Raw genomic sequence first — 14,206 nt, 5'->3', positions numbered from 1 at the left:
AATGGTTGCTGCATTTGGCACTGCCATGAAAATATTACCTTTTATACAATAGTGAGATTAAGTACCAACATATTTCACTTAAATTCTGTATTTATTAGATTAAAAAACAAAAAATAAAACATACATGATTGTATAGCTGAAAATCCACCAGAATGAGAATAGTGGGAGATCAGTTCTTAGCACCATCCTTTGAATGTGCTGTCCTGAGTATTGGCCATGAGGCTGCCAAGTTTATGTATTTAATTCCCTTAAATGGCTTTGGGAAATTAGTCCTTCCTCTTACGAGAGGCCCGTGTGCTGCTTGCGGTGCTAGGAGCATAAGTATCATCAGGTGGCGTACCGTACCACACGTGAAGCAGAATAGCTCCGTGACAAAGGTGAAGTACTATGGAGCTGAAGACGGTGGAAGGAAAAGTATTCCATGACAGCTCGATCAGGCCTAGGATGAGGATCCTGCAAACAGGGCGAAAGAGCACACAAGGTAAATTTACCACAATGTTTCCTCGCCACCTTGTGTCATACTTTTATAACTAACAGTTCTTGAGATGCATACTTAGCTAGCGCTGGCAAGGCTGTGGTATCTGTACACCACAGAAGATACGGCAACGAGTGGAAGTACCAGACGTAAAACTGGTAATGCAGAGAACGGCTGAACATAACGCCCAAGAAATTACTGGAGAACAAGACAAATATTATCTCTGTGAGAGTTAAGGGGCCAGCTCGTACGAAAAGAAAGCAGGACTATGTTTTTTATGTTATGTTGGTTTTTGCCCCTACTGCCTTGAGAAGGGAGCTTTGAAATATATAAAGGATACTGTTTGCAGAAAGTTGGTGCGAAGATTGTTTCCTCTGGCCTGGAGCCTTCAGAAGCGACATGATGCCTTGCCCAGATCTGCAGAGAACAAAAAACTAATGAGAGAACCTCTTTCATAGCGTATTCTAGTGACCCCCGTCTGATAACCTCTCTTGACCCTCACTTGTGCCAACGGTGAAGGAAAAATAACAGCAGTGAAGCCAGGTGAGCCGTCAGCAATACGAAGTGGAAAGCCCGGTGCTGGAACACAGACTCGGGAAGAAACCGCCAATTCACTGTCCACTCGAAGAGAAACTGTCTCCCAAAATCAAAGGACCGGAGTAGGTATCCGGTAGGATTTTCCAGCAGGAATGGAAGAGCCAGCACCACCTGTTCCATCACGTAAAGAAAGAGGACTCATGTTTTTGTAGACACAACGGTGTGATAAAGATACCAGTACCTGCAACTTCACATTTCTAACACCAGGACAATCATATAACGAGTTGGTATTAATTCGTCAGAGCAACCACAAAGTTTTTTTTTTTGTTCTAGACATTAGTGGTAGATAGGAAGCTGCTTATTATTTACTCTTTCGCTTTTCAAACTGATAACATCCCTCCCTGTTGTTCATTTTCTGGATTTTTACCTGCAGTAGACCACAAATACCCAGCTTTGGTAGAGTGTGCAGAAAGCCAAATCTCCATAACAGTAGGTAGAGCAGTCCCGGGGCCAGCAGTAGTATGTTCATCTTGACAGATACAGCCAAGCTAAGAAAACGACGATACGGGAGAGATGGTCACACGCTGCATTAAAATACTACGTGTGATAAAAAAAAAAACAACGCAGAAAGGCAGGGAATAATGCATAAAAAATAAATTTCTTCTAAATAAGAAAAATACATAGCCTATAACAGACTGTCTATACAATACTATGAATCGTTATCTTGCCAGTACTGTCTATTTTACAGATTTGGATGGTTGCAATACCTTTTGAGTACTGAAACGGGCTACTACATTTAACTATTTACGTTGTGTCTGTATTCTCAGAAGACCTAAGTTAGGGATAGGTTATGGTCAAAAACATCTAAGTCATATGGCAAATACACGGTTAATGACTAGGGCATGCTGAATACCGTATATATTTTATTTAAAGGCTATAATTATTGATCGTTTACAGGGGCTGAGAGTTAAATCACAGGATCTGTGTAGTGGAAGTACTTGAAGGTATATGTGAAAAAGCTCAGGGTACCAAGCAATGGAAGTAGAGAGGAAATAATGTCAGAGTTGCTTGTGGTTTAGTGTTAAAGATTGAACACATCTAATGTTATCAGATTTTGCACCAAATGTGTGTGATGATCACTGAAAATAGTGAAGACCCATACAAAAGGACCATTTATGGAACTATATAAAACGGAAAAGCAGTCCTTGGGTCCCCATTCCAGATGTAGGCTGTTCCAAAACCAAATATGTGAGGAGGACCAGGAACAGAAGTCTTCGGAATGATGGGTCAAGGACTTACATAGAAAGTGAGGGCAGATAAGAACCATTAGGCCCATCCAGTCTGCCCAACCTCTGAGTACTTTCCTTTAGTACCTGCCCTTATCCTATATCTAGCTTGGCCTTATGCCTATCCCATGCTTGCTTAAATACCTTTACTGTATTAACATCTACCACTTCTGCTGGAAGGCTATTCCATGCGTCCACTACCCTTTCTGTAAAGTAATATTTTCTAATGTTACCATTAAACCTTTGCCCCTCTAGCTTATGGCTATGTCCTCTTGTTGTGGTGGTAGTTTATTTAAAAGGAGAAATATCTTCCTTTACCTTGTTGATTCCCTTTAAGTATTTAAAGGTTTCTGTCATATCCCCCCTGTCACGTCTTTCTTCCAGGCTATATAGGTTAAGATCCTTTAACCTGTCCTGGTAGGGTTTATCTTGTAATCCATAAACCATTTTATTAGCCCTTCTCTGCACTTTCTCCAACATATCTATATCCTTCTGGAGATACGGTCTCCAGTACTGTACACAATACTCCAAGTGAGGTCTCACCAGTGATCTGTACAACGACATGAGCACTTCCCTCTTTCTACTACTAATACCACTTCACTTGCTAAAGAGTTGTTCCCAACGAGTTTATCCTTCACAAGAATTTTTAAGCCATGGTATGATGGGAGAAGACCTAATCTAATGTTTCAACTGTTACTTTGCTTGAGAGATTAAGCCTGACAGTGGCTGGGTTGCATAGCGCTTTAAAGGTAAAATGTTTCAATAACATAATTTTACATATATACATATATATGTGTAGTATGATGTCACCTGTAAAAGAAGCAGCCCCAGTTCCAGCGGTCCTGCAGCAGTAAGTTGATGGAGAAAAAAAGGATAGCCATAGCTACTGGATCATTGAAAAGCCGCAGCAAAAAGATGGAGTGCACACGGTAAGAGGCGCAGCACATGAAGAAAAAGACATATGGTGGTACCTATCACCGGAGATAAAAGAGGCAAACACTGTCTGAATAAATGTAACAAACACGCAGAGGATCACCTCTAAAATTGCTGCTCAGGCAGAGGAGGTGCAGCTTTTGTGTTTTCGGATTACCCACCTTCTTGGTGACCGCGTAGATACGGAATACGAGAAGCAGCGTTACTAGATAGAGAGCAGCGAATATGTACTGGGCCAACCGAATGTTACTGCCGTGCTCTGTTATGTAGTACAGCGCGCTAAAAATGTAAACAAATCCTGCAGGGTACCTGGAACACAAGATGTATAGAACATGAAACACTCTGTATACAGAACGGATCACATTGTGAGCACTCCATATATGAAAGAACGTTCTGATGCGGAAGGCGTGCAGGAATCCTAGTCTATGCAATTACAGCAAGGTGACACGCAGCGACAGGCCTTCGTACTCACACCAGGGGTCCGGTGTCGCCCTGAAGCTTCGTATAGTCATAGGTGCCGTTTAGTACTCCTTCTACCTCATCCATATAGGCTTTCCAGTCTATCTCGGTATCTGTGAGAAGGGTAGATGAGGATCACCACACAGCAATCTCTTTAGACAGTGTACATCAAGCGTTAACTCCATGATCCACCAATCAGTACCAGGAAACCACTCTCATTACCCCAGCCACCCCACATATTACCCCCCGGCCTCGTGGCAAAACATTTAAGGCGCATGTTAGGTCTCCGGCCATCGCACTCACATGGCACTTTCTGTATGACCCAGTGGGTGACCCCCAGCTCTAGGAAGCACAGAAATGCCCCAAGCACGGCCGTGTACCGGGGGTCGGTCAGAAGTTGTTGTTTGCTCTGCCATCCTTGTCGCACGACCTCAGTCAGGCCTGAGAGGGACCCTGACGACCACCCACTGGGTGCCCCTCTTCTGCGGAGCCCACCAGCTGGAGGCATCATGCAGGGTAACTTCTAATTTAGACCGGACGGAAACAGGAAGTTACACTAAGGGACCGGCTACGTATAGACGGGACACATCAGCATTGTAATGGGCGAGTAAAATATTTAACTGACGCCATGCCAGTGGCATGCTCATATTGACAGTACACGAGCACGGTACGCTGTCATACGTGCAGTGCATACATATTGCGGGTCTGCATGTAACTAACAGAACACGCGTCGTAACACATTTTGCGATTGCACAGATTGTCACGGAGGCTGCGACGTGTTTGTATTGGCCACTGGCAGCCAAAAGCCCCGCCTTTACGGAAGTGTACGTGCCGCCTGCCGGAGAGATGTTCCTGTAGCACCAGCCGGAAGTTGCACATGTCCAGCATGTACAAGGAGCCGGTATATTGGGATAACCGCTATGAGGCGGAACGAGCTGTGCCCGGGGGATATGACTGGTTTGGGACTTACCGGGATTTCGCAGAGTTGGTCAGGCGAGAGATTAGACCCGGGACCCGAGGGCTAGTACTCGGTATTTGCACGTTCTTACAATATATGGCAATACACGACACTTCTTTATGCTTGTTAGTTAAAGACACGGAATGGGTTTCAAATTGTGTTCTTCCTCCCCATGCCCGTATCTATCGGTGGGGTTAAGGCACTAAAAAGAGAGCTGGGGGAAGAGTCTATTATCAAGAGCTGGCTGCTTTCTCCAGCCTGAGGGGCTGAGCTGGCCCTGTATAATGCATAATGTGTGAGGAGAATACATCCAAGCTGTTCCTGCTGTAGAAGCTAACTGGGGTTGGCCCTTCTTAATGTATGTTGAAGTCCAGGTGCTGATTTCACAATCCTGTTAATCTCTTTAGTAAATAATAGGCATGTGCAAATGGGCCAAAAACAATTCAGATTCATTCTTCAGTTTGTTTTTGGGCAACTAGTATTGTTTCCTTCCAATTTGGTTTGGCTGAAAATTCAGCCTTATTTGGCTTCCGCTTCCGATATCTTCTTTCTTTGTCCGCGTTTCTGCGGACATAAACCTAGCGGGAACTTCTGTCAAAATGGTGGTGTTTGCGTTGATGTCCTCTTGCTGATCCTCCAATCGATGAAGAGGATGTCTCTGAAAGCGCCAACTGAGGGCAATATGGCAGGAGTTCCAGCTGGGTTGTGTCTGCAGAGATGTGCACGAAGGAAGAAGATAGCAGATGGAAGATAGAAATGCAGGAGTGGTCAGCAGAGAAGGTAGGGAAACATAAGAGTGCGTGAGCGGTGAATGAATGTGGCCCGTGAATGTTGGATGAAAATTTAGAGCTTTTTGCTTCGTTGAGGATTTGGTCTCATCTTTGGGGCTTCCTACCAATTGCCGAGTTTGCCAAAATTTGGTAGATCTAGTAAACAGACCCCCGTGTGAATCTTTTATTATTATTTATAGTTTTATATAGCGCCATCAAATTCCATAGTGCCGTACTGGCCCTTTAGTTTAGCCATCTTTAAGAATGTATGTCTGAAGCAGTCTCTTACTTTGGACTTTCTGCCCAACTGTAGACTGGTTTTATTGATTGTGTGCTCTTCACTGTCCCGGTAATGTCCACGTTGGGGGCAAGCTGATGCTCTGCCTTATATTATTATTATTTTTTTAAAGCGAGCAACCAATATTCTGATAATTGAACGTGTCTGAATCCACTATGCTAAAGTAATGCACACCCTAATGTTTAAAGTAGGTATATCAAAACAATGTAGAACATAGTATTATGGCTTGCCTTTGTTATGTACATGTCTGAAAGGGAATCCAGGTTATTTTTATATGCCTATATTTGCAGCGCATGAAACATTATTAGAATCTTGGTTGTGCTCAGTACCTGATAGTATGCAAGGATAGGCAAAGTGTCCTTACAAAGATGAGTCCGCCATGAGCAATGTTGGTGCCTACCCCTGTATGGCATGCTTCATCATTTAACGTTCTGTTGTAACTTCTGAAATACAATTTATACAACATTTATAAAATGTTGCTGTTTTGTTCCACTTGCTGGAAAGCTTAATGTTTCTTTACTTAATCATATAGTGATAATATAAAAGCAACTGATCTATAGATGGAAAATACTTTGTTTATTCTTTAAGTCTGTGGTTGGGTCAGTGTGTGCTCGCCACTGGACATGGATTGTTTGGATGTTATTTCTGGATTAAAACTGGTCTAATTTACCTGATGCAAAGATTGGTTGGTAAAGGCGTTTGCATTTCAAGCCACTGCATTGCTGGTTGTCATATAATAATCCTTTTTTTTTTTTTTTTTTTTTGTAGGATGTGGCAACAGCTCGCTTAGCGTGGACCTGCACAAGGAAGGGGTAAGCCCTGTCGTTAGCATTGATTACTCTCCGGTATGCATCACGGAGATGGCACGTAAACACGCTGGGATTCCTGACATGAGGTGGCTGGTGATGGATGCTCGGCAGCTTACGTTTCCAGATGGAAGTTTCGATCTGGTCATTGAGAAAGGGACGCTGGATGCCATGATGGTCGGGGAAAGAGACCCTTGGAGAGTTAGCCCTGACACTATTTCTCTGGTAGATCAAGTGCTTAGTGAGGTGGGTTAGATGTTGTGCATGCTGTACCTTTTTATAACATGTGGACACAGATTCTCTCTTGCAGTTCCCCACTAGCTTGATGTGTACAGCCATTACTTATTTGCCCATTGTAGCCTTTTTAACATTGCGTGAAAGTATCTGTTCCTTTATAGGCTTTCTTTAGTTTCTCTTCATTGTGACTTTGTCGTTGCCTGTATTGTACACCTGGGGGTGCTGCGGCATTGTGCTACAACCGATTATACATAGGCTGTGTAAAAAGTCCACCTCGTATTCCCAGATCTGTGTGTGTTAAATGTGTTTTGGCTTGTGTCATTTTTACAAACCGTCCTCTGTGGATTTCCCTGCAGCCTGCTGTAGTTGTGCATCATCGGTTCCCAGCTTGGAAAATGACCAACTCTTTGCACATATCATAAGTAAGACATATACTGAGTGCAGGTCACGTCGGTGTCAACGTAAAGGGTGGGATTCAAGTCTGAGGATCCTTAATGTATCTGTACTGCTTTACAGTAGAGCTTCTCTGCCTCGGCAGATATGTCTTATACCCCCTGATATGCCACTCTGCCCCTCTCTGTGGGGAAAGAGGCAAATGCCTATGGCCAGATTCTCCAAAATCTCCTTAGTGGCTGTGGGGGCACCATGTTAATTTAGAGGGAGCTCTCGACTATTATGTGCATTAAAATAAATACAGTGGCTGCAGTAAATTGCTTTACTTTCCCATATGGTGTGAAAACCAACCTGAATCATACAAGAACAAACCAAGAAAAGCCTGTGTCTTAGTGCAAAAGGAGTAAATGAGACCGGTATATACGCACACTCATGTGTAGCAAAACATATACTCCTTGTTCACCGTCCTACCGTAATGTTAAAACGAATACATATTCAGCTAAAGGAACCTACGAGACAAATTTCACAGACAATAAAAAGAAAAAATAAAGTGAAAAGAAGCATAGTATGGTATTCAGATATAAACTCACAAGCTGTTGGTTATTCATGGATATTATGTTCCTAAGTGAGACATACACAAACGCTGCAATAGTGACATATACAATATATCCTCCTGTGTTGAATTTGTCTTGTATGTTTGTTGGGTTGAATATCTCAATCATACAAGCGCAGGGGAAGAATAATACAAGATGCCCTCTTTATTAAAATCAAGACTACTCTGCCTTAAGAGTCCTCAATCACCCTATTTAAGAGAGATCTGCCGTAAAGCCGCCTCTTTGCTGCTCCAAAAGACACTGTTATGTAAATTACATTTGTAGGGGGGAAAAAATGCACGTTAATGAATTGAGTTGGTTTTGCTCAATTTGTGAAATCTTTATGTATCCTAAAATAACTTGAAATTTGCTCATTGGATACACGCTGGCTACATTACCAATAAAAAAATTGCCAGAATATGTGTCTTAATGCTGTTCGGATTAACTGAGCTCTGTAAAATACACAGTATATACTATATTTTACCACAATAATTCATTTCAACTCTATGTAACCTGTAACAAAACATCGTACTTGGTTCCCTTTCTGTTACGAAAAGTGAGGGTTTTCTTTCTTCTCCTATTGACGGTGCCTTTGTCTACATGTAGGGTTAATGTGTTTTTATTTCCCTTCCCTCTCCATCTCGTGTTCCCGCCAGATATCCCTCCTTGGCAGAGGAGTTTTATTTCCTAACAATGGAAAAATCAATACAAGAAGGCATTCTGAATGCTAAAATGGTATCTCCGTCTCCTGCTGCCATTGACCACAGTCCATTGATTTTTGAATAATGTTTGTCGAGGAGGCCTCAAGACACACTGCGTTTGTAAACTTAGTCATATGGGTTTTTTTCTTCGTCCCAGAATACATTTGTCATGACAGAAACAATATGCTAGGATTTATTTGAGCATCCCTAAATATAGACAAATATGTTGTTTTGACAAGCCCTTTGCTCGTTTCTGAATATATAATGTTGATTTTCTCTCAGATTAAAGATGAGCGGCACGTGTTAAAGTTCAAGCGTATGAAAGCATGACTTCTTACTTGTGGGTTGTAGCAGTCCCTAAGAGAGGTCTGAGAATATGTGAAGCAGGAATGGTGCTAGTACTGGGACTATTGCTGCTGGGCAATGAGTGAAGATAACAGGTCCCAAGAAATGGCTGTAACCAGGGTGGCAAATTTGTCGGGAGTATCAGAGACCTCCCTTGAAAGGTCTGTGAACATATCGGCAGGATCTTAGGCGCATACAGGACTGGAGACCTATCCAAGAGGATTGCTGGTAGAGGTCTTCCTATGCTTGGTAGGTCTGGTGGACTTCACTGAGGCAGGCCGAGAGCAGCAGCCCCATAAATGCATCTCTGGAAAATGGACATAAACACATACGTAAAGCATCTATAAATTTAAATGCACATCTGTTTCTCAAGACTCTACAATTTCCTACAATCTCTTGCTGAAGTATTTTCTCCTAGGAACATTTAATTCTGTCTTTCAAATCCCTCTGGTAGTGAAATGGGTGCAAGTGGGAGCAGTTGTAGGACATCTAATTGCAGTAATGCAACAAACAGGAAAAGATTCAGGTTGGATGACGGTACTCTGTTGCTAAGCAGCACCAGTGTCTTATTAAATCTTCAAATGGGTGGATTTCAGGTGACCAGAAACATTTGCTGTTTCTCTAGCTGCCCCCCCCTCTTGGATTTTAAGATATGAGTGTTGTGTTGCTTGGTTTACCTACTTAAAAGTACAGTGATATACTTTAACCAACCCCCCCCATAAAAGAGGATTAGGTAATGCCTGCATCATCCAATTGCATTGTGGTTATGGACTATTTAGAGGGTGAATTTCAGGAGCATTCTCAACATAAAACAATGACCATGTCTAATGTTTCAAATGCAAGCAAATTCCTAGACCTCTCCTTAAAACCTTGCTTTGTATCTCAGGGCTTGACAAATCGCAGGGCGACTGAGAACTTTGTCTAGGTCAGGGGCGTCCAACGTGCAGCACGGTGTGGCGGACCGGCCAGGTGGGCTGGCAGACCGACGTTCACATAGTGCAGCCTCGAGGTGAGGTGGTAAGACCTCTGTGTGTGTACGCTGGCTGCTTTAATTTTATTAGGCGGCCGGCTTGCACACACCGTGCTGCTGAGTGGCAGTGCCTCAGTGAGGCTCTTCGCCCCGCCCCTCACAGATTTTTTCGCGATGGGGGGAGGATCGTCACTTCAGAGGAGAGCGGAAAGTGGACCTATATTTAAGGGGCTAATATTAGTAATAATAATATTTGTTTTATATTGTGCTGTACAATGGGTAGACAGGACATAACAAGTAGTATGTAATATAACAAATTGACTTACAGAGACAACAGGTGAGGAGGGCCCTGCTCAAACGTGCTTACAATACACATGGCAGTGGGGGCATCAATAGACAAAAGGGTGGTTGGGCATCACATAAATTAATACTAAAAGGGGCATCACATTAACCACAATAAAAGGAGTGGGGGATCAATAAACAAGGGAGGAGGGTTGGCTGGGGGGGGCAACACATAATTCAATACTAAAGGGGGGCCTGGCTGGGGCATTAATACACAAGGGGCAAAAATATAAAAGGGGGGTTAATGAAAAAGCAGTGACGAATACAAGGCATGTTCATGGCTGCAAAAAGCCAAGTGAAAACACTAATATATTATATAAAAAATTTGGTGTGTCACGTAAGAATATATTAAATTATCTGCATAACTTAAATGCCCATGACGTTTGGTTCTAGTCTTTTTTTACGTGTAAATTTAAGATTAAAAAATCCTGGCTCCTAACTTTTTTAGCTGGCTCCTAGATTCAAAATAAATTTGTCAAACCATTTTGTATCGGGTCTGAAAATATTGTAATTTCAGAAGACAATCCAGACTGCAAATATTTTGGTCTGTGCTTTATATCTCTTCAGAGAATGATGAATGATGTGCAATGCTTGTGTGATTTAACTGTTTGTTTTGGATGCTAGGCTATTTTTTCACAAGCATATGTTCATTTTGTTTAGTGATATATACATCATTTTAGCTTTGGAAAATCCTTAATGGCCTTAATTTGTGTTGTCACACATCGCTCCGTTTTTGTCCATTCTCCTTTCGTAGGTCCTGTCACAAAAGCCATGGTATGACCATAGATACATTAGTTATCAGTTGCTACACTTTGATCTGCTAATATTTCTCTACTCTTAGATTTATCCACCACTAACGGTGTAAGTATATCACTGCCTCTTTAATATTAACCTTTTGGCACCTACCTCCAACTCCTCCATTCCTCCTGTTTCTTCTTCATTCATGCTCCCCTGATAACTGCATTGATGCTTTAAGGCACTCAACCCATGATAATTTGATACTGTGTAGACCCCCAACCTTTCTAGAGCTCTTATCCTGGGAATGCTACGTTTCTCTTGCCTCGTGGTGACTGATGTCTTCTAACCTTCAGGACATTGAAGGGTACATGTCTGTATAAAACTTGTGGGGCCCTGATTGTTTCCATGGAGACAATAGCAGTGTGTTCTGCCGTGGATATTGCCATGGAAACAAAAGCCTAGAGGAATCTTTTTAATTGGATTGATGGAAATACCTAATTTTCTTCTTATGATCCCCCTCCCTTACACCCAGTGCCACATGGGTTCATGAGATTTGGAGACAGTGAGTCACAACTTTAACACTATTATATTGGCTTAAAGGCATTTTGCCTACCCAATAATGTCCTCTTTCTCCATATATTTTTTATATATTTTTTGTGCAAAATTCTCTTTATGCCTTGCCTCCTATTCTCATTTCCATTCCAAAGAATTCCTCCTCCTTTTTCTTCTCGCTTTCTCTGCCATATCTGTTGTACCCCCCCCATCTCCTCGTTTTAAGCTCAGTGTGTTCTGTTTACATTTGACCATCCTAGAAAGGGCTATAAATTGCTTTTGTAAGAAACTTTTAAGCTCCTCAGCCAGAACTAAGCAGATATCCATTCTAAAAGGAGTTGTTGCGATATTTTACAATGTGATATATCTGGTCACAGTAATAATTATTAATCGCTCTCTCTGTCTGTGTGTGTGTTTCTGTGTATTTGATTATACACATATATAATGTATATGTGGCACTTGTCTCTGACAATGTTTCTTCCAAGGTGAGCAGATCTGTAATAAAACTTACTTTTTGTTTTTTTATAAGGCATCTTCATTTAATGTTTTAACTAGAACTCTTACCTTCATTGGGGGGGGGGGGCTTAATCAAATGTACCAAAATGTGTGCAATATTTATTTATTTACTTTCCCCTGTCCTACAGGTTAGTCGAGTGCTTTCTCCAACCGGATGCTTCATCTCAATCACTTTCTCCGCTCCCCATTTTCGCACACGTCATTATGCACAGCCTGCATATGGCTGGTCTGTCTCATGTGATACATATGGCAGGGACTTCCACTATTTCCTGTACACCATGCGCAAGGGGCGGGAACTGACAACCTTTGACCTTGAGAGGGGGCGGAGTCTCCATGCACCACCTATTCTCCCAGAGACACTACCAACACTTGCTGAGAATGATGACGAGGAGTTCCTGAAAAATATCCAGATCTGAAAGGGATGGCAATCGGGGCAAGATCCAGCCGGAAATGTCAGCCTTGAGAGAGTATTTAAATGAACAATTAAGAGTCTTCAGATACGTCCCCCTTTTAATAGATCATCATAATTACAGCCTCTTGCGTTTGATTTTTATTTGCTTTTATGTTTTATTTATTTTTTAGGTGTACCTTTCATTTTGGGGGGTAAAATATACATCATTTTGTTCTTGCTGGACATTGTCTGGATGCTAGTAGTGTGTTCTTTGACAGCAGAACAACCATATAAGAGAACCCAAAATCTGTCTTTGGTGTAATTGGTGCCACCTGGTAGTTGTTTACTAGAGAGGTATTGGTGAAATGGGTGCAATCGGCCCAGGGTATGCACTGAGCTGGGTTAGTAGGTGGGTTGTTAACAGGTGTCCCTGGTAATTGTCATGCAAGCTGGGTGCCATTATAGAATGTCTTCACCACCTGCTTGTCGTCTGTACATCCATTGGGATGCAGTCACCGTCTTTGGTGTTACCGTATCACATCACGTGTCATATTAATCAAGGCCTATAAGCTTTGTTGGAGTTATTGCATAGAATTAGGGCATAAACTTGGCTGTGGAATGGTGCAAAGAAGGACCACCTAATTTTAGTTTTACTGGCGGGCACAATCTCACACTCCACAGGTTGTCATCGTAACAGTACCTTACAGCTGTGCATTCCTCAGTAAACTGTAGAAAACCCCCAAACGCGCAGAAATATGCACACCTTGAGGGCTCTCGTGGAACATTTTGCTTACGCTTACTGTGCTTCTAAAGACTAATATACAAACTCGGCTAAACAGCACGGGAGAGCTAATGATGCTGGGTAGACATTGCGTGTCGGTTTGCTTAATCATTCCGCGAAAGTGAACAATACGAAACTGCCTTAAAGATCTCTTCAGTATTCCAAGGTGAAAGTAGTATAGCACACCTCCTGCGTGAATCTGCCTTCTGCCCATCTCTGCATTGTGGAAACGTCTGATTCATCCGCATTTGACTTTCCCGAACGATTCACGTGAGATTTAAAAATGGTTGCCTTAGCGTGTACAATTCTCCAGCTGGGTTGGTGTGTGCAGTCACTGCGTTCTGGTGCATGGAATGCTTTGAGACGGTAAATTAAATGATACTCGCACCCCGGATACTATTAGGGTGATACAGGCAGTTCTTGAATTTGTTCTAAGAAAGTTAATGTGTTTTTATGCAATTTTACTTGCAAAAGTAGTATCTAGCAGAAGCTGTTCTAAGTGTATTTGTCACTTTATTAGTTGTCCTATGGTCTGTGCTGTGACAGAAAATCCTGCATATTTAAAGTCGGGGATCTCATTGGATATAACATTATTCCAGATATCCCTGCTTGTGTTTCCATGCAATGCATGCATAGCGTCTATTATTTGCACCCTATGTGCATCATCTTTCACACATTTCGCTTTGCATCGGTTTAGACGCCTAATTGGAAATATATTTTAAAAAGATAAAAAATACTTCACTCATAACCCCATCAAACACATATTCTGTAAGTAATGAAATCAGGCTTCTTATCTTCTTTTCTGTATCCTTTAAGTGCATTCTCTGCCCCTGGGATATTGGGTGCAATAATGGTTTGCAGTCTCGGATGTATTCCTCTGCAGGGAGCAGCAGACATTCTATTTAAGCTATTAAATACTGATGCTATTTATGTCTTGCAGCTGAGTTATTACATAATCGCTCTTGAATGGCAAGGGTGAGTGTCTGTGTGGGTGTAGCGATGGGAGGATGTTCTGTAAGGTGTTGCTGTATATCGTATTGCGTAGCAGAATTTAGCGTCCACACCTGTTCACCTCTGTAGTTACTACTCTGCACTTTGCTATTCAATATATGAAATGTTTAGCAT

General features: G+C 42.1%; 2 protein-coding genes across 2 annotated transcripts; one reads left to right on the top strand and one right to left on the bottom strand.

Moving 5' to 3' along the window:
* Window positions 1-72: 72 nt before the first annotated feature.
* On the bottom strand, window positions 73-4,303 carry ALG3 (ALG3 alpha-1,3- mannosyltransferase). Its single transcript, XM_053459342.1, has 9 exons — window positions 3,994-4,303; window positions 3,704-3,803; window positions 3,393-3,540; window positions 3,109-3,269; window positions 1,440-1,560; window positions 978-1,183; window positions 816-892; window positions 554-698; window positions 73-453 (listed from the first exon to the last, which is right to left on the bottom strand). The coding sequence occupies exons 1-9, from the start codon at window positions 4,199-4,201 to the stop codon at window positions 267-269; spliced, it is 1,353 nt and encodes a 450-aa protein (XP_053315317.1). The 5' UTR covers window positions 4,202-4,303; the 3' UTR covers window positions 73-266.
* Window positions 4,304-4,472: 169 nt separating this feature from the next.
* On the top strand, window positions 4,473-12,441 carry EEF1AKMT4 (EEF1A lysine methyltransferase 4). Its single transcript, XM_053459343.1, has 3 exons — window positions 4,473-4,721; window positions 6,485-6,768; window positions 12,038-12,441. Exons 1-3 carry the CDS (start codon window positions 4,568-4,570, stop codon window positions 12,323-12,325), a joined length of 726 nt encoding a protein of 241 aa, XP_053315318.1. The 5' UTR covers window positions 4,473-4,567; the 3' UTR covers window positions 12,326-12,441.
* The last annotated feature ends 1,765 nt before the right edge of the window (window positions 12,442-14,206 follow it).

The sequence above is a fragment of the Spea bombifrons genome, chromosome 3 (assembly GCF_027358695.1).
Source record: "Spea bombifrons isolate aSpeBom1 chromosome 3, aSpeBom1.2.pri, whole genome shotgun sequence".
Lineage (NCBI taxonomy): Eukaryota > Metazoa > Chordata > Amphibia > Anura > Pelobatidae > Spea > Spea bombifrons.
Note: the sequence above shows the minus strand (reverse complement) of the source record. Positions and strands in the feature narration are given on the sequence as shown.